The 20,289-nt window shown below is 38.6% G+C and overlaps 1 protein-coding gene across 3 annotated transcripts in view; it reads right to left on the reverse strand.

Moving 5' to 3' along the window:
- The window catches only part of msh3 (mutS homolog 3 (E. coli)), a 98,906-nt gene that overhangs the window by 69,360 nt on the left and 9,257 nt on the right, over window positions 1-20,289 (reverse strand). For 2 of the 3 annotated variants that reach the window (XM_061928766.2, XM_061928768.2), the window contains exons 6-16: window positions 16,256-16,373; window positions 16,022-16,161; window positions 15,269-15,435; window positions 11,701-11,822; window positions 10,838-10,952; window positions 9,232-9,316; window positions 8,167-8,276; window positions 4,137-4,269; window positions 1,073-1,260; window positions 835-1,003; window positions 690-754 (exon numbers count right to left, since the gene is read on the reverse strand). In XM_061928766.2, the coding sequence (XP_061784750.1) occupies window positions 690-754; window positions 835-1,003; window positions 1,073-1,260; window positions 4,137-4,269; window positions 8,167-8,276; window positions 9,232-9,316; window positions 10,838-10,952; window positions 11,701-11,822; window positions 15,269-15,435; window positions 16,022-16,161; window positions 16,256-16,373 (1,412 nt within the window). The remainder of the gene's footprint in view (window positions 1-689; window positions 755-834; window positions 1,004-1,072; window positions 1,261-4,136; window positions 4,270-8,166; window positions 8,277-9,231; window positions 9,317-10,837; window positions 10,953-11,700; window positions 11,823-15,268; window positions 15,436-16,021; window positions 16,162-16,255; window positions 16,374-20,289) is intronic. The other variant, XM_061928767.2, reaches the window with a different exon arrangement.

Genomic DNA, 20,289 nt, shown 5'->3' on the forward strand with positions numbered 1-20,289 from the left:
AATTGATTGTTGAGATATTACCCACTTATGTTATTTTGATACATATACAGTGTATATACACATTATATTGTTTTTAAACTGTACATTTTTTAATATAAAATAGGGACTTTTGTTGAGGCTAGAACCAATTATTTATGTTTACATTGCTTCTTATGGGGAAATCTGTTTCACTATACGAACTTTTCGGTCCGCGAACCATGTTCAAAAACCATTTAAGTTTGTTTATCAAGGTTCCACTGTTGATTATGAATATAATTCACTTCGCGTGCCACATGCAGCTTTTTTTAAGGCAGGTCTGAATCAATTGGATAGTTTGCAGGTGTGCCTAATGTTCTGACCGGGTAAATCCATATACTGTTTACGAAGTTTATTTTCGATTGTGTCTGTAAAAAAATATTGGCGATGACTTCAAGATGTATATTCAAACAGTGTACATTTCCAAAAGATAAATTATGATACTTTTGCACACATACTCAAAAAACATGTTATAAAAGTGAGTGTGGAGCAAAATGTACACAGAATTTGCACCAAAGCATATCCAATACATATTATCTCGACCACAACAAAGTGTTTTAAATGTAGATTGAAATCATCATAGGTCCCCTTTACCAGCTGTTTTTTTTACCTGGTGCTAATTAGACAAAGCAAGAATAGTAGTACATAGCAGTGTGCACTGAGTGTTCCATCACCTGTTGATTTTGACCCAGTCATGAGGAACGATGGATGACTGTGAGTTCTTCACCTCAATCAGGAACTGGCAACACAGGAGGCAAAGACGAAAAAGCAACACAGTCATCATCACATCATCCAACACCAAGCTGCATCAACAGGTACCTCCAGTCCCGACACAGTGGTGTAGTCCATGGTGGGGGCCTTGAGTGCCAGTCTGAAGTATTCGCGATGGTTCTGAATCTCCTCTAAAACACTTCGGATCTGATCTTTTCTATCCTGCAGCACTGGGAAGCTGGACAGATCTGAGAACAGCTCAGTTTTATTCCCACACCTGCAACATAAGACAGATCACTCACTTTCCATATTGTCCGGTTTTCCTTTTCTACTTCTTTATACTTACTTGGCCGCTTTTTCATTAAGCACGTTCAGGAAGTCATGGGCTGGCTCCAACAGGTCCGGGACGTCCAGCAGGAGTCCTTGAATCAGCTCAGAGGTTATCTGTGCTCTGATAGCTGGCAGCAGTGCCTGCAGTTGCCGAGCCAAGCGACAAAGGCTGCTAATGATGAGGTAAAACTCCTGTGTTGAGGACTGAAGCACATAAACACTATTTACAATATTTGAAGCATAAAGACACAAAAAATATGAAGCTATTTTTCCAAATACATTTTTAATCCATACCCTTTTCTTTGCATGGATGTTATGCTGAAATTTAACAAGATTAGCACACTAAATTTGGTCTACACTTGATATTGTAGGCAAAATGTAAACACAATGACTAGCATCTAGCATGACAAATCCAATCTACACTTAATATTGTAGCCAAATCCATACCCTTTTCTTTGCATGGATGTTATGCTGAAATTTGACAAGATTAGCACACTAAATTTGGCCTACACTTGATATTGTAAGCAAAATGTAAACACAATGACTCGCATCTAGCATGACAAATCCAATCTACACTTAATATTGTAGCCAAAGCATGTACTTTAAACCCAGAAACAAAGAGAAACATCAACATAACGATATCCTAAATCAAATTACAACACAATATTTTTTTTTATTAAATCACTAACTTGAGGGCAGTCTCCTGTGACACCACCACAAAAGTGTACCAGTGATTGAAAAGTGTGACAATAATCACACAACCAGAAATGTAACTTACAGCAACATAGGAACGGGTGTGCAGCTCAGTGCAAAATGAGCAATAGAATTACCGATCAATTGGGTAAAAAGTAAATTTTGCCAAGCAGATGACAAAGTAAATAGCGTGCAGCTCTCAGTGCAAAAGCTATTGACTAGAAAAAAAAAAATAGGGGATAAAAGCAATAAACAAAATGAATGTTTTAGTGTCTATTATTGGTGTTAAAAGGGTGAACACCTTTACTTTATTTTACTTGTATTAAGTTTAGTAGTAGTAGTAATACAGTGATTACCTATAACCTTGTATGATATCTATGACTTACTAAGTAAATATTGGTAGCCTTTTTTGTGTTATTTCCCCTTTTAATTCATAATTGTATAGTCAAATTTGTTGCAATTATTGCGTTGCCCTCTGTTAATGCGCTGATGTATTATTGTTGCATCTTAAAAAAATTAACGTACCCATAAAATTGTATTTATATTCTTTAAAAATATAAATTTATTATTTTTCTGTCAACCATAATTATCTCTAATAGCTTATCAAGACATGAGGCTGGAGTTCATGTTTTTTTTTTTTTACTTTTTTTTTATTTAGTACATGTTATGTTATCTTTTTCCTTGATCATATTTGAAAAAGTACACAATCTTTTAAAAAAAACATGCTCAGAGTGGTAACTATAGTAATAAAGAAAAAATGGCTCAATCAGCACATTCCGGACATTGAACTACCGGTAATACAATTTTAATGCAACAGCAAGATATGTAATTTTTAAACCATAACTTGGGCAGTGCATTTGATTACTTCAGATCAAAGCTATTGATCTAACACATGGACCACATGGAAATGCCTCTCGGGGAAAAAAGGCTATTGCACTTTATGATTCCCATTAGCGGCATTGCAAGAGAGCTGCGAGTCATGGAGGGTTAATGAGAGTCAACCTGATAATGCTTTCAGGTATGAATCACACGCCGCTGCTTTAAAGGTTCCCTCATGTAAGCAGCCCCTGGCACACAAACCTGGACCATCCCAATTGCATGACCCCCTTCTGTCATTATGTGAGTGGAGCCAGAGAGCTACCGACCATACACAGAGTCCCAGAAATCTACACGTGACCGATATATGTATACTTTCTGTGTGTGTGCGTGCGTGCGTGCGTGCGTGTGTGTGTGTGTGTGTGTGCGTGCGTAATTACATTTCACTATTACACAAGCTGTGATATTTTCAAGAATGGTCAGATGGGAAATGAGACCGTGTTAGACGTCCAGGTACGTGCCACTGGGGCGACTGTCTTTATTTCATAACGCACTTCTTGATTGACAGCCAAGTTAAAGAAAGTTGTCTCGGATGGATAACATGTTCATACAAAATAAAAAAAAGGATGTGCTGTTGTTTCAACTGTTTTTGTGGATTCAAGTGATAACCAGCATGAATGAAGAACATTTGTACACAAACACTGACGTCACCAAATGATTCAAGCAATTGGCTAGTGGAAGGAGTGCCAGCGGCCTTCAAGAGGCTCAAGAGACTCAATACTTTTTAAACCTTTAAAAGCTTTAAAAGAAGTATCATGGTTAGACGTGTCATAGCCAGATGAGACTACAGTAAGAGAATTCAGTGACTAGTAATATAATACAAATTTTCTTTATTCATTTTTTTTTTTAATTTTATTTATTTATTTTTTTAGTACTAATTTTCTAAGCAAAAGAAAATTGTGCAAAAAGTCACAGTATTATGTGAATAAAGTCAAAATATTACAAGAAAAGTGGTAGTTTTATGGAAATAAAGTAGTAATATTACACAAACTAAATCAGAATTATACAAAGGAAAAAGTCATATTTACAAGCTTTTTAAATCCACAAAATAGTAATATTAACAGAAAAAAAGTCCCAATATGTTAATACATTCAAAATATTACAAGAAAAAATGCAGTCATAGTATTAGAATTAGTATAATGTAAGAATAAATTGGGGATATTATACAAAAAATGTTGTGTTATAGGAAACCATAAAACCATGCACGTTACTGTCCATTAATCTCATGTATCTGTCTTTCAAAAAGAGTAGCTTTTATTTATTTATTTGAGTTTTATTTAGGTAATTATACTGTGGAAAATGTATTCGTTACACTTGTATAACAGTTATGAATGTTTGAATATTGGCTTTTAAGTTAATAAAGGTTTCATGATGGTGACAAATAAATTGACTACTTCATTTCCTATGGGATAAATTTGTTTTGAAACATTACATTTTGACGTGAACTACAGCCAATACATGAACTGTGTTTGACTTTGGAGGTTCAACTCTATTTAGACAATTGCTGTTACCTTTTTGTTGTATATGCAGCAAAGTCCTCTCTCCAGATCAGGCAAATGGGTCAGCAGGGATTTTGTGGAATTTAACGTTTGGGAGTCAGAATCAAGGATCTCCTGCACTGCATCCTGCCTCTCCAGGATAGACCTACAAGGTCCGCAAGTGGGAAATTTAGTAAATAAACTTAAAGTAACACTGTCCTTGTGATAATTCCAACTGTACTCATTTGACATAAATGTGTACAGTCCTGCCCTTGTTCTGTCACGAGAATAGACAGAAAAAAACAAGAAAGAAAAGCTTTCCAAAGTCAAAAATAAATAAATCCTAAAGAAATATAATACATTATTTGTTTCATGCATTGTCATGGAATTAAATGGCATAATCTGGGATTTGTTAACATTGAAATCGTGTAGAGGAGCTGCCAGGATAATCTGAGAGCAGTGCTCAATCACATCTTTAATCCCTCAGTCGTGAGCATGAAAAAACACACACACTTGAATAACAATAATATAATGAACTGGAAAAGAGTTGCCACATTAAACCAAGAGGTTTTTTGCCGCATGCGCTAAAGACAATTTAAAGTTATTTCAGAAAAATTATTTTACATTTACAAAAACTTCACATTATATTCTTAATTACATGGGGAGTTTTGGAAATACAGTAGATACCTGCTATTAACTGGGGTTACATTCCGGGATCCGTCACAAATATCGAAAAATAAATTGTCAACATTGTTTACACTCTAAGCTCTATAACATGCATCATATACTCACCAAATTAATTTTGAATAGTAAAATGTATAGGTACTAACTACTAAGGAATGATGATGATTGATAAAAGAACAAATGAAATCCGAGTATAGCCTGGTCTTCAGGCTACTGCAACAACTGCGCTTCAATCTCCCTCTAAATCGACTAGAAGTGGTACACAGCTCTGCTAGTCTGAAATGATGCAGATGTTGCTCCAATGCCAGATCAACATAATCCAGACTGATTATCGTTTGTAATTCCAGTCATATCTTCCAAACTTCTGTTAATTTTTGCTTAACTCACTACTGGCCGGAAGTAAACAAAGATGATTGTCGAAAGATACAGTAGTATCTTGGCCGCAGCCACAGAGGGCATCACCATTTTATACTGACATTGTTTTATACATGTATGATGTACCTTACATTTTTTTACTAACGTGTATCCAATTTAGGGTAAAATTTGACTTTTTACAAAAAAAAGTGAAGTAAAGTTAAAAAAAAACAATAGGAAACCTGTGAATATGCAGGGCCACGAATGCTGAGTCTCTTGGCTCTAAGCGAAGGCAGTCGCATCCCCTCCCTCTCTGTTTCTGCCTGCTTGCCTCTTTGTCTTGTCCTGTACAGTCTATACTTTAAGAGCCTCTCTTTCTGCACTGATCTCTGAAATCTAAACATTAAACATGGAATTGATAAACTGGACTCTCAAATCAATTGACAAAATCTTCTCGACAAGGAGCAGAAGTTAGGTGGAACCTGCCTGTCCTGACGGAACGGGACATGTGGGAAAAAAGGCCAGTCTTGTGCCCCTCAGAGCTTTCCGTCAAGGACATGGAAAATATTCGAAAGACGATGGCAGCGGTTCAAGGAGCCCAAAGGCTGCTCGTCGCGATGGACGCATGGGTTGGGCAGTGGGAACACAGACTCTGGCAATCTCAGTATTGAATCGTAAACTGGATAACATTATGTAGGGGCTTTCTGAAATGCAAAGATTGATCAACTCGAGAGCCAGAATGGATAGTTAAGATCGGACAAGCCATTGAAATGTGTCTGCTCGCTTGGAAAACAACATCGCTTATTTACAATTCGGCTCCCTTAAATGGCTTTAGCAAAGGCTGTGCTGTAAATATCCTAGGAGACATCACAATGATAGCCACTCTGAAAGTTCTCCCTCCAACAACACCTAGAGAGTTAACCTGTGTTTGCTGTGCCTGCAGAGCGACACCAGGCCTATTGACTTAACAACACACACACACCATGGGCTGCACAATTGCACACACATCCCCACGCCTTTGCCACCGCTTAAAGGCCTACTGAAATGCGATTTTCTTATTCAAACGGGGATAGCAGGTCCATTCTATGTGTCATACTTGATCATTCCGCGATATTGCCATATTTTTGCTGAAAGGATTTAGTAGAGAACATCGACGATAAAGTTCGCAACTTTTGGTTGCTGATAAAAAAGCCTTGACTGTACCGGAAGTAGCAGACGAGTAGCGTGACGTCACAGGTTGTGGAGCTCCTCACATCTGCACATTGTTTACAATCATGGCCACCAGAAGCGAAAGCGATTCGGACCGCGAAAGCGATTCGGACCGCGAAAGCGATTCGGACCGCGAAAGCGATTCGGACCGAGAAAGCGACGATTTCCCCATTAATTTGAGCGAGGATGAAAGATTTGTGGATGAGGAAAGTGAGAGTGAAGGACTAGAGGGCAGTGGGAGCGATTCAGATAGGGAAGATGCTATGAGAGGCGAGTGGGACCTGATATTCAGCTAGGAATGACTAAAACAGTAAATAAACACAAGACATATAAACTCTATTAGCCACAACACAACCAGGCTTATATTTAATATGCACAAATTAATACCGCATAACAAACACCTCCCCCCTCCCGTCCATATAACCCGCCAATACAACTCAAACACCTGCACAACACACTCAATCCCACAGCCCAAAGCACCGTTCACCTCCCCAAAGTTCATACAGCACATATATTTCCCCAAAGTCCCCAAAGTTACATACGTGACATGTACATAGCGGCACGCACGTACGGGCAAGCGATCAAATGTTTGGAAGCGTACTCACGGTACCGCGTCTGCGCATCCAACTCAAAGTCGTCCTGGTAAGAGTCTCTGTTGTCCCAGTTCTCCATGTTTTCCCAGTTCTCCACAGGCCAATGGTAAAGCTTGACTGTCATCTTCCGGGAATGTAAACAATGAAACACCGGCTGTGTTTGTGTTGTTGCCACAGCTGGCCGCAATACACCGTTTCCCACCTACAGCTTTCTTCTTTGCTGTCTCCATTGTTCATTGAACAAATTGCAAAAGATTCACCAACACAGATGTCCAAAATACTGTGGAATTTTGCAATGAAAACAGACGATTTAATAGCTGGCCACCATTCTGTCCCAAAATGTCCTCTACAATCCGTGACGTCACGCGCTGACGTCATCATACCAAGATGTTTTCAGCAGGATATTTCGCGCAAAATTTAAAATTACACTTTAGTAAGCTAATCCGGCCGTATTGGCATGTGTTGCAACGTTAAGATTGATTTCATCATTGATATATAAACTATCAGACTGCGTGGTCGGTAGTAGTGGGTTTCAGTAGGCCTTTAAGTCCTTAGGGCTGATGAACGGCTGGAGTAGTGCCAGAAGTGCCGCAGCTTCGGCAATGGATCCCCCCCAACCAACCCCATAAGAGCCCAGTATGAGATTTACTTTTTTTTACTCATACCAATCCCCGCGTCCACCTTTTTCTCATCTTTTACGGGGCGCCGTAAGTGGGCACCCTGTACAATGTGTGTCTGCTCTTGAACGGGTTTGTGCTGAAAATGATATTTCGTTGTACTTGTCAATGACAATAAAATGTTGAAGAGGTTCATTTAGCCTACGAATGTGTATTTATAAATGGTTGATTTATATAGGCAAGTAACTAGCCTATATAAATCAACCATTTATAAACAATGACAATAAAGTTCCTTCCCTATTTCCTTCCAATAGACAAGGATCCACCGTTGTCGAAACTTGACACTTGCTAGAGAAATTTAAATACATTTTAATACTGTGTGATTTGTACTTTAATAAGTGTCTTTTGCTTAGGCACTTCCCGATGGGAAGTAGTGTGTATTGCAGTGAGGGATGCAACAGGTAGGGTAGAATTAAATTTTTATGAAATTCCCTGCAATGTGTTAATTTTATTGTCATTAATTCCTGTGTATATTTTTTGTGTTTTTTACCCACAAAATGGGAATAAAAGGTTTTAAAAAACTGGTGCGACAACTCTTCAACTCACCGTATGTTTGTGAGCGGCTGGGTCACCCACTTCCTCATCAACCTCCTCCCAAACGGAGAAAGAGTGTGATCCAACACCCACAGCAGACTGCCCCTCACATCCCCATCTGTCTGTTATTGAACATATAACACAAGAGAGAGTATGTAATACATGTTATCTAACACATTGAACAATACTACAATAGGATAGTTTCTGGTTAGTTGTGGACGTTTTAAAGAGAAAAAGGGTAAATCATGAATGATGTGTGCACAGGATGTCTTCCTGCCTGACATCCCTGCGCCCCACAGGAGTGGTGCTGAACCTTTGAGCCGTCGCCCACGCAAGCCTAACTTGTCACTGAACAATTCGATGGGAACGATTTAAGTCAAGCGTTAAATCTTTACAGGCCTGCTGTGCAGAGACGGCTTTAGCAAACAAGTTGCATTTGTTGTTCATGTGCACAACCCTACTATACCTACTTGTCGGTGCAAGAGAATATAAAATGCATACAAATCGTACATACAGCCTGATCGGCTTGGATACGACAATAATACTACAAAAAACTTTGAATGTAGATATATGCTTAATGCGCAATCTGAAACAGATCTGAATTAAAATTGGCAGCTTCTGACTTTGCATGCACACAGAACATTTTGCTTGAAATCTATAAAATCTCCCTGTCCGCGTAATAGCATTATGGGTGCTGGAAAGCTGTTCCCAGTGTGAAAACATACTTGTTGTTTTCACTTTCAAGTTTTAAATGCAGAAGTCTAATTTAGGTGTATACAGTACAAGATTAATGGCCAGCATGACAGTAAAATTTTCTAAATTAAATGTTGATTGTGTAATATATATTCTAATTGTCCTTATGTGTAAGGAAGATAAAAATGTAAATTCTTATGGAAAAAAAAATATACGGTTTTCGTACTATTTGTTCTTGGTAATACTTTTTAGAATGGATTACTAACAAAAACAGAGGCACCACTGTACTTGATTTGTTGAGAATTAAATATTGAGTGAAACATGCACAACATAAATACCCAAATATATAATGGTGAAAAGGGAAAAGTTAAAATAAATAAATACCTGATTGTTGAGGATTTCTAAGTTTTTAAGGGTGGCTGCATTGAGTATCATCCCCTCCGACTCACAACTCAGACGTTGGAAGGAGCTGCATAAGAGAAAACCATTGTATCATATAGCAGCGGCAACACAACATTGCTGAATACAGTGGTTGCCAAGTGTGTCCTCGGTCCTCAGTTTGGGTTGCTTCACATCCTCAAAGTGGTTAATTTGACCTGTGCAATGTGAACACAAAGTGGTACCCTTTGAAGGTGTACAGTGCATCCGGAAAGTATTCACGGCGCTTCACTTTTTCCACATTTTGTTATGTTACAGCCTTATTTCAAAATTCAATATATTCATTTTTGTCATCAACATTTTAGGAGACAATACCCCATAGTGACAATGTAAAAAGTATATATTTTTTTAATTTTGCAAATGTATTAAACATTAAACAAATTCAAAAAAACATGTACACATTCACAGCTTTTGCTCAAAACTTTGTTGATGCACCTTTGGCAGCAATTATAGTCTCAAGTATTTTTGTATACGATGCCACAAACTTGGCACACCTATCTTTGGACAGTTTTGCTCATTTTTCCTTGCCTATTCCTCTTTGCAGCACCTCTCAAGCTCCATCAGGTTGGATGGGAAGCATCGGTTTTCATCTAGGATGTCTTCATACATTGATGCAATCATCTTTCTCTCAATCCTGACTAGTCTCCCAGTTCCTGTCGCTGAAAAACATCCCCACAGCATGATGCTGCCACCACCATGCTTCCCTGTAGGGATGGTATTGGCCTGGTGATGCCTGGTTTCCTCCAAACATGATGCCTGGCATTCATGCCAAAGAGTTCAATATTTGTCTCATCAGAACAGAGAATTTTATTTTTTCATGGTCTGGGGTCTTTCAGGCGTATTTTGGCAAATTTTTTTACTAGAATTGCCTTCCGTCTGGTCACTATGCCATACAGGCCCGTTTGGTGGATCGTTGCACAGATGGTTGTCCTTCTGAAAGGTTCTCCTCTCTCCACAGAGGAATGCTGTAGCTCTGACAAGAGTGACCACAAGGTTTTTGGTCATCTTCCTGACTAAACTAAGTTGAATGCAGCAATGTACATCCTGGATGAAAACCAACGCTTCCCATCCAACCTGATGGAGCTTGAGAGGTGCTGCAAAGAGGAATGGGCAATGAGGAATGGGTGAAACTGCCCAAAGATAGGTGTGCCAAGCTTGTGGCATCGTATTCAAAGACTTTAGGCTGTAATTGCTGCCAATGATGCATCAACAAAGTATTGCGCAAAAGCTGTGAGTACTTATGTACATGTGATTTACATTTTTTGTATCTTTATTCAAACATGAATTTATTCAATTTTGGAATAAGGTTGCAACATAACAAAATGTGGAAAAAGTGAAGCTCTGCCAAAACTTTCCGGATGCACTGAACATTACCTAAAATGCTATCAGACCAAAATTGGACAAGAAAACATGGTCCCCTTTCACAAAAACTGGTAATCAAGCCCGATAAGACCCTCAACATGTGTGTACACAGTCCATGTAATTACAAAGCAATTGTATTCATTTAACCTGTGTAGTCTTTTGGAAGGGTTTGAGTGTGTGTGGACTCTACCTTTCACTCCTAAGCACTCTCTCCAAGCTAAACTCTTGAAGGTACTGGATGAGAGGTCCCAAACAGCAGATTACTGGGCTTTCCAGGGACACCACACTGGATAGAGAGTGACAGCCTGGAGGACACAAAGCTTACACTGTTTGGAAAATATCTGGGTGAAAAAACTTGCACAAAAAAATCATCGTATCAAAACTTCATCAACTCTAAGAGTTCAGCTCTGTAAGCATTGACAAAATTAACTCCGCAAGTTCTTTTTATGTGCTTTTTGTAATTCCGCCACAGAAATGTACCAATGATGAAAACAGGAAAAGTGTGATGATGACCATAAGAGCAAAAATGATCCCTAAAATGTAATGTAAGGCGGTAAAACTCGTCTTTGTCCTGGCTACTAAGTATGTTGATATGATCAATTAAAAAAAAATGTAATGCACATCGCAAAGTCAGTGTTATGTCTGGTGTCCGGCAACATCAAAATGTAAATCCTTTTTTTTTTAGATAATATTACTTAACAATAATTTACTAGTGATTAAGTTAATTTTACACAGTTAAGAATGTTGAAATTTAAATGTAACTTAAACATTGTCTGTACAGTTAATACAAGTACAGATTATGTATGGGAAAATGAGGGAACAAAGCATTTTTGATCAATTTGAAGTTCAACCAGCCTTTGTGGTCAACTTTTTTTAAAGTTAAATTCCCAACGATAGTCTCACACACACACTCGGTGTGGTGAAATTATCCTCTGCATTTGACCCATCCCCATGTTCAACCCCTGGGAGGTGAGGGCAGCAGTGAGCAGCAGTGGTTTTAGCAACAAAAAAAAGAAAAAAAAGTAGTTGTATTAATGCCAAAGCTTAACACACCGGCAGACACACCTTCAACCTGGTTGTGGCAATAGAATTCAGTGACTATGTTCATTGCAGAGGCAAACTCAAAGCAGGCGCTGTCCCTCTTCTCAACTCGCACTTTGTCGTCAGCTTTAGCACTGGAGAGAAACAACAGAAATACACATTTTCTACTCGAGGAAAATAAAAAGACAACCCTGTAACCATCTTTTCTTTCTGCACGCATACACACACTGCATCCCATCTCCCCCTTGCTCCATTCAGCTGCGCTGCAATGCTGCTTTCAAGGACTCGCTGGGTTTGTCTGATCTTTTGTTGCCAGGGCAACCAAGGCAAGCACGTGCCTTAAGGATGTCGTTTTCTTTTATCCATCTCTTAATACACACACACGGACTGTGGTTCATCACTTCCACCGCTGGTCAGACTCGGTGCAACAATGTTATTATTCCAGTAACATTCATAAATGATTTAACCAGTCACCCCTAACTAAATTATGAATTTGTATTGATGCAGAGAAAGTGAAGCACTTCTAGCAAACATAAAACCAGCTGAAAAATGTCTCAAGTCGGGGTCACAGGATATTTAGCTAATTATTTCCGTTATTATTTCCCTTACACTCATGAAATAAATAAGCATTATGCCTCAGCAGACTGTCGCTATTTGTGCAGGTAGTAAGCGTTGCACGAAGACTGATAATGTCAAGGAATTACCAAAGAGATTTCTCTAAATCCCTGATGTCAATACGGATGTTTAATTTCCTGTCAATCACCTTAGTGACCTAATTTAACATACAGTTTACAGAATATTTTGCTTTTTAAGAGCATTCTGATAACTGCCATTCGAACATGCTTACAAAGTTACATCAGAATATGTTGTTTACAGGTCACCATTCAACATGTCCGAATGGCAATAGGAAGAAGCAAAGCTTATTTACTCATAACCCTTCTTCATATCAGTTGTTACAATAAGTTATTTCACGTCCTGTGCTCAAAATGCACTGATCACAAAAAGGCTTGGAACATCAGGCTTCAGTTAAACCCAAATGAAGCCAAAATGCACCATGACTTTCGCAGGCGAACCTAACCTGGCACCAGCAAACCCCTGAGCACACACGTCCTGACGTCCAATCTCCCACCACTCCCGCAGAACTGGCCACCCTACAATTCAGATTTAAATAAAAAGCCAAGACGTGTGAGGCATATAAGATAAGGTATATTTTCCTTTTAAATAAAGTCTGAAAGAAACGGGCAATTTTAGGATCCTGATCTAGAGATTTTTGAACATTGTCACCTTCTTATAATAATGTTCTCAGTCATTTTTGACAAAAGAATCACCTAAGCCAGCTGTTCTTTCATGAAGAGCTGACTTAAGTGTAAAATAATTCTAAAAAAAATGACTTTGACCATTATATTAGGAAGGTGACGACCTGTCATGTAAACCAACAGGTGGCGGCAAAATGACTTATATACAAGCGAGTCCGAGCTTTTCTTCTTGTCACTCACGCATTCTGGTGACCTGGAAAGATAAAGCCACGACACAAAGACCCACTGAAAAAGTGTTCTAAAATTCAACGAGGTAACAAAGGAGTTTTTTTCTCCAAAATTAGGTCTTGAAAATGAGTTGTCTTATACTCTGTTTAATATAGTAATATCTGTCTCTAAAGTATTTTGTGCCTTCTTTGTGACATTTGTAGGTAAAATATACACTTCAATAAATAAAATAAATACCCTCCCAATCTAATGCAATACATGACAAGCGCTGGATCAAACATTCTGCCTCTGCAAAGATAATAATGCTCAGTTTGTTATCTTATGTATTAAGTAAAAATACTATTGGGATCACATATTTTGCAGTGGTGTAAAAGTGCATTGCATCATACAAAGAGCTATTTTTAATATTTTGGCTGTTAAGTTACATGAGGAGGCACTACATTATAAATAGCTGTCAGTACAATGCAGTGTATTTTCTTAAACTACCACCACAGACATATTGTTGAAAATAATACCTCTTTGCAAGATGTGAGCATTATTAAACCTGTAAAGGCCTTTTTTTTATACAGTGATTGTAGTACAGATGTCCCTAATTTTGTGGCCAATTTTTGTCAATCAGCACTATAGACTCCTTCAGGAGGGACAGAAAGAGATGCAGCTATGATTGTACTGATCCTTCAAAAGTAAGCTGGGATATTGAAGTGTTTAACAGATTAGGACATTTAATAAAAGCTAAGTTAGTTTAGTTTGCGGCTGTAGACTGTGGGAGAATATTACTGCCTTCTCATCCTCACAGGAGTCACTTATCAACTTGAAAAAAAAACTTTGGGGAATTAAGGATGTAACAGCCTCATCCAATGATCTTTTTAAAATGTGCTCAAATTCTGCTCATGACTGCAGGCTAAAGCCGCTAACATTGCACCGTGCTACCAACGAACCAACCTCAGTGGGACTCATTACCTGTCTCTCTGTGGACACACAAGTCTGTTGCTAGGGGCTCTGTGTCACCCTTTGGCCCTGGAGAGGCCCGGTTTGCCAAGTCAGCTGAATGATGAACCATACGTGATCGATTTATGTATTTATTTTAAAGTGCGCTAATTACATCAGCAAAGAGTGACAACACTCTGTAACAGGTAAAAATAAATTGATTACAATACATTTAAATGAGATGGTTGAGGAAAAAACAATTTATATTATTAAATGGATGGATGGATTATTAAAATGTAACTCATGATCAGTTTTTTTATATATATTGATTGCTTTAATTTTGGAATTAATTCAAAATATTTAAATTTTAACTTATTTTTAATTTGATCAGTCTTGGACTGTTCTAAACTTCCTTTTAAATGCCAGTGTTGTTTTGAGCAGAATACTGCAACCTGGGTCTACTGTAGCTCAGCTTGCCAAAGCTGACGTAATGTTATCATTCTCTAGACAGCAAAATGGTGGAGATTGACTCAACAGCACCTTTGCTGGCTGGAGTCAAATAGTGCACTCAAATAAAACACCCAAACAAATAACATAAATAATAAAGAAAAACAAATTAGGGTGAAGAATGGCAAATATGCAACATGAAGGAAGCAACAGATGTGGGAGAAAGCTATAGGCATCCTTCCATTTATCCAATCACCCTTATCTAATCTCACTTCACTCCCTCCCACTCTGTCATTTTAATTTTCATTTCTACATAACGCAGTAAGAGGCAGACCCCAGAGGGAGTCGGTCGGCTCAACTGGTGGGAAGATGTTCTATGCAGACTGTCAGTGCAAAAAGTTTGTGTTTTCGTATGGTGACATTAGTAGGAAGTGTGGGTGAGTGTATTGGAATAAATAAGGAAAGATAACCTTATTAAGGATTTTTTTTTTCTCCAAACTAAACATTTGAAATGATTATACTTCATTCTAAATGTATAGAAAAGTGTATAGTACTGTTCTGACTCACTTTTCACAAATAATGCCAATAATGTAAATATATTATTTTCTATAATGGCTTTTCATAAACATAACAGAAAAAAAGGTTCATTGAAAAGTAAAGAAGCATCATAAAGAACACTCTGTGGTGCACTAAATAGGTCCACATTGCCTCCTAGTGGCTACCTGGCATTAGTGATGCTCTGCAAGAGTCTGTGAGTTGGCTCCGAGAGGTCCGAGGGCACCAAGATCTCCACAGGGTTGATCTTCAAGACACGGCTCTCAAGTTCCGAGCGAGACTGACCATCGATGAAAGAGTCCAGCAGGACATCTCCCGTGATGGGCTGAACTGCCTGCAGCACGTATGAAATACACACTCAGCCACTACATTACTGGTACATTCGACAAACTAACGGGATTTAAAAATAATAATAAAAAATAGAAATAAGACATTTAAGGGGGATATGTGTAAAATAATGTAAATAAACGATTAAAGTATACGTTAGTTGACACCAGGAAACTTCTGTTGCATCATAAGGAAAATGTCTACATTATAAAACCAAAAACGTCAGAAAAAACTTGTAATCTTACAAGAATAAAGTTGAATATTTAAGAAAAAAGTTATTTTAAAGAAATGTCCAAAACAATGTTAAAAAAAACTGTAATCTCATTAGAATTAATGTTTTTTTTTTTATGTAATTTAATTTAAAAAAAGCTTTTAGAAAAAAAATATTCATAATGTCACCCTCTTAAAATCAGGGCCCAAGTCATTTTTTGACAAATAAATGCATAAACCATTTCAGCGTGAACTTATTTTTGGATGTAGACAAAGACAAAATCATTCCAGTAAGATTTATTACAGTCCTTTTTGGCACCTGTGGCTTCATTTCTGCATAATATGACTTGGACAAACAATCAGTGTCTGAGAATGAAACTCACCACTAGTCCCACAGTGAGCTGCTTCTTCAACGTGTTCCAGTTCTCACTGACACACAACAGGAAGCTGTCAGGAGGTTCCAACACTGTATCATGACCACCACCCTCCTCATGATCATCCAGTCTGCAGACTGGGTTTACATCTCAAGAGGCTGTTGAGGATAATGCTGGAGAGAATGCTACAAACACACATAATAATACTGGTCATTTGAGGCCATTAAGAATTTTAAAGGATACCCTCCCCCACAAGTGTGGACTTGGTGTACAGCGCACTGAGCTGCCGAGTGAACAGAGCATTCTTATTGGCCCCTGATGCTTTGATGGCGGATGTCTCAGTCTGCTTGACAACACCCACCTACACAGGAAAAGACAACGTACAGTAATATGTATTATAAATCTTTCTTGTCTTTAAAGGGAAACTGCCTTTTTTTCGGAAATGTCTATCATTCACAATCCTTATGTAAGACAAGAACACAAATGCTTTTGTTTTTTTATGCATTCTTACGCCAGCACTAACGCTAGCAAAAGTCAGCTAACAATTGAAGTAAAGGGGTTCACTCTATTTTCGCCTATCAAGTGCTCTAAAAACAATAATAAGCCTCCATCATCGTTTTACATACACGCTGTAAGTACCGTATTTTTCGGAGTATAAGTCGCACCGGAGTATAAGTCGCACCTGCCGAAAATGCATAATAAAGAAGGAAAAAAACATATATAAGTTGCAGTGGAGCCCGGCCAAACTATGAAAAAAACTGCGACTTATAGTCAGAAAAATGTGGTATATATGTAACATAGTAACAGGCACATTCATTATAACATGACGTATTTCCTATTTTGCACATTTTAAGCACACGGCGGCGTATTCATTTCAGAGACGCATCACGGCGTTCGCTTTTTCCCTTCTACAACAACAACAACAACAACAATACTATTCATGGCAGATTTCATGAGAGACAACAATGAGTACTGTGGGACAAATGATGATCCAGAACCTTATATTTTTTAGACTTAATATACAGAGGATAATCTACAAGTTTTAAAGGCTGGGTGCTAAGCAGATCTAGCTTTAGTGAAACACTAAGCATCATGCAGCACTATTGCTTGGATTTACATGACGTCATGTCCGGCTCATTAAATAGGTGTGGTGGTCAAGCCAGAGTCTGTTCTCAATAAGTGCTCGGCGCCATTTAGCCTTTCTCAAAGAAAAATTGTGTTGTTTTCACCTGTACGATCGGTTCAAATCGCGTAAAGTATAAACATTTCTTCAGAGTTCCTCAAGAAATTATCAAAAAGGGCAAAAAAGTGCAAGACTTTATGAAACAACGACAAGAAAAGCAGCTCACACTGTAGTCCGAAGAAGCAGAGTTGAACATTGCACGAGTTTGCAGTGATCACTTCGTAAAAAGTTTGTTTGATATACTTTTAATGTTTAGTATTTACCATATAAGTATTATCCTGATATCACTTGTATTTCTTAAAACACATTTTTGCTACCAGTGTTTCGTAAAGCACCAACCCAGCGAGTCTAAATAAAAGAAAGAAAATGTGAGAAAAACCTAAAAAAAGCTTTTACCAAAGGCAGCAATCATTAATGAAGCTTTCATCACATACACAACGTTGAGATCTATAGTTATGTTTTGATAAAGACAGGGAATAACACGCGTACTCGTAAACGACGCGTGCAACAACAAGGCAACAAACATGGCTGCAGACACAAAGTTAAATCATAAAATACAACCCTACCCGAGCAAACACGATGCATATTTATCTGAGAGAGTCTAAAAAAACTATGTCCTTGACCCCAGCCATCCACAAAGAAGTTGTAGGCCTCCATGCTTTTCCAAGTTGTCATCTGGTTTCTCGTGTAGAATGACGTCTGGAGCACAAGATAGTTCAATATGTCGGAGAGACTGATTACACTTGATATGACTTGAGAAATCTCTAAGTATAGGGATCTATTCCATTGCTAAGTTTTATTTTTTGCAGGAAGCTTTTGGCCCCTTGCCTACTCAGAGAGTTTGTGTGCTGCTTGCTGCACAACAGCCATCTAGCCTTGGCTGTTTTTTACTTCCGGGAAGAAGTCACGTGACAGAAAACAAGCAATTGCTAAGTGCTGAGCAAGATATACAAACTACGAACATAATAAAACAATCACGCGGCACTGTTTCCATGTGTCATCTCCAATAAAACTTTCTTTGTTTCTTTCATTGAACAAAAAAAGCAGAGTCTACCACGTCAAATTCCTTGTGTGTTAAACAAAACTGGCCAATAAAGCTGATTCTAATTCTGCTCTCAGTGGCATGCCGACTAATGGGATGTTCATATCTTCCCGTTTAGATGAAGAATTAATCATAATCCTCTCATAGGTTAAGGAAAATTTTAAAAAGCTTCTTTTCGTGTCTTTTTCGCCATCTCCGGGTATAAGTTGGATGTCAAAGTTGACCAACTTCTCGGTTTATGGCTACATCCTTCTACTATACAAGTGAGAGACCTGATTTATAATCTAGAATTAACTTTTAGCAACTCAAAGGCAATGCAGCAGCTGAAGTTGAGTACCGGTATGTTAATAGCTGCATAAAAGTTAGTTAACTCTCTGTGATCATTGCACCGCTAAAAGGAGTCCTCTATTGTTAGGACTTACAACAACAATATCGCTAATACTTGGTTAATATGCAGGTCACGACATGTATACGTAGCAATGTTGGCTGTTTTTGAATGTTTTTAAAGGCCTACTGAAATGCGATTTTCTTATTTTAACGGGGATAGCAGGTCCAATCTATGTGTCATACTTGATCATTTCGCGATATTGCCATATTTTTGCTGAAAGAATTTAGTAGAGAACATCGACGATAAAGTTCGCAACTTTTGGTCGCTAATAAAAAAAGCCTTGCCTGTACCGGAAGTAGCAGACGAGTAACGTGACGTCACAGGTTGTGGAGCTCCTTACATCTGCACATTGTTTACAATCATGGCCACCAGCAGCGAGAGCGATTCGGACCGAGAAAGCGACGATTTCCCCATTAATTTGAGCGAGGATGAAAGATTTGTGGATGAGGAAAGTGAGAGTGAAGGACTAGAGGGCAGTGGGAGCGATTCAGATAGGGAAGATGCTGTGAGAGGCGGGTGGGACCTGATATTCAGCTGGGAATGACTAAAACAGTAAATAAACACTAGACATATATATACTCTATTAGCCACAACACAACCAGACTTATATTTAATATGCCACAAATTAATACCGCATAACAAACACCTCCCCCCTCCCGTCCATATAACCCGCCAATACGACTCAAACACCTGCACAACACACTCAATCCCACAGCCCAAAGTACCGTTCACCTCCCCAAAGTTCAGACAGCACATATATTTCCCCAAAGTCCCCAAAGTTACGTACGTGACATGCACATAGCGGCACGCACGTACGGGCAAGCGATCAAATGTTTGGAAGCGTACTCACGGTACCGTGTCTGCGTATCCAACTCAAAGTCCTCCTGGTAAGAGTCTCTGTTGTCCCAGTTCTCCACAGGCCAATGGTAAAGATTGACTGTCATCTTTCGGGAATGTAAACAATGAAACACCGGCAGTGTTTGTGTTGCTGAAGTCGGCCGCAATACAACGCTTCCCTCCTACAGCTTTCTTCTTTGCTGTCTCCATTGTTTATTGAACAAATTGCAAAAGATTCACCAACACAGATGTCCAGAATACTGTGGAATTTTGCGATGAAAACAGACGACTAAATAGCTGGCCCACATGCTGTCTCAAAATGTCCTCTACAATCCGCGACGTCACGCGCTGACGTCATCATACCGAGACGTTTTCAGCAGGATATGTCGCGCGAAATTTAAAATTGCACTTTAGTAAACTAACCCGGCCGTATTGGCATGTGTTGCAATGTTAAGATTTCATCTTTGATGTATAAACTATCAGACTGCGTGGTCGGTAGTAGTTGGTTTCAGTAGGCCTTTAAAGGGGTTTATGGCGGCAAAAATCCAATGACCTCCATTGTCAGCGGACTTATGCTAGTGTTTGTTTACAAGCGCCAATCTGCAAATGTTGCCCTCTTCTTAGGATTTGTCGTCTCCATCATTCTTTGACAGTCTTTTAAAGGGGTCATATGATGGGTTTTTTCTATTTTCAAAACACTGCCTTGTGGTCTACATTAGATGTAATGGTATTTTTTTAGCCCAAATTCTGCATAGGTTATGTTTTACAGACCATCTTCAAACCACTTTCTGACCATCTCTTAGGATGTAACATTTTGTGGACGATCT

The sequence above is a fragment of the Nerophis lumbriciformis genome, linkage group LG33, assembly GCF_033978685.3.
Source record: "Nerophis lumbriciformis linkage group LG33, RoL_Nlum_v2.1, whole genome shotgun sequence".
Lineage (NCBI taxonomy): Eukaryota > Metazoa > Chordata > Actinopteri > Syngnathiformes > Syngnathidae > Nerophis > Nerophis lumbriciformis.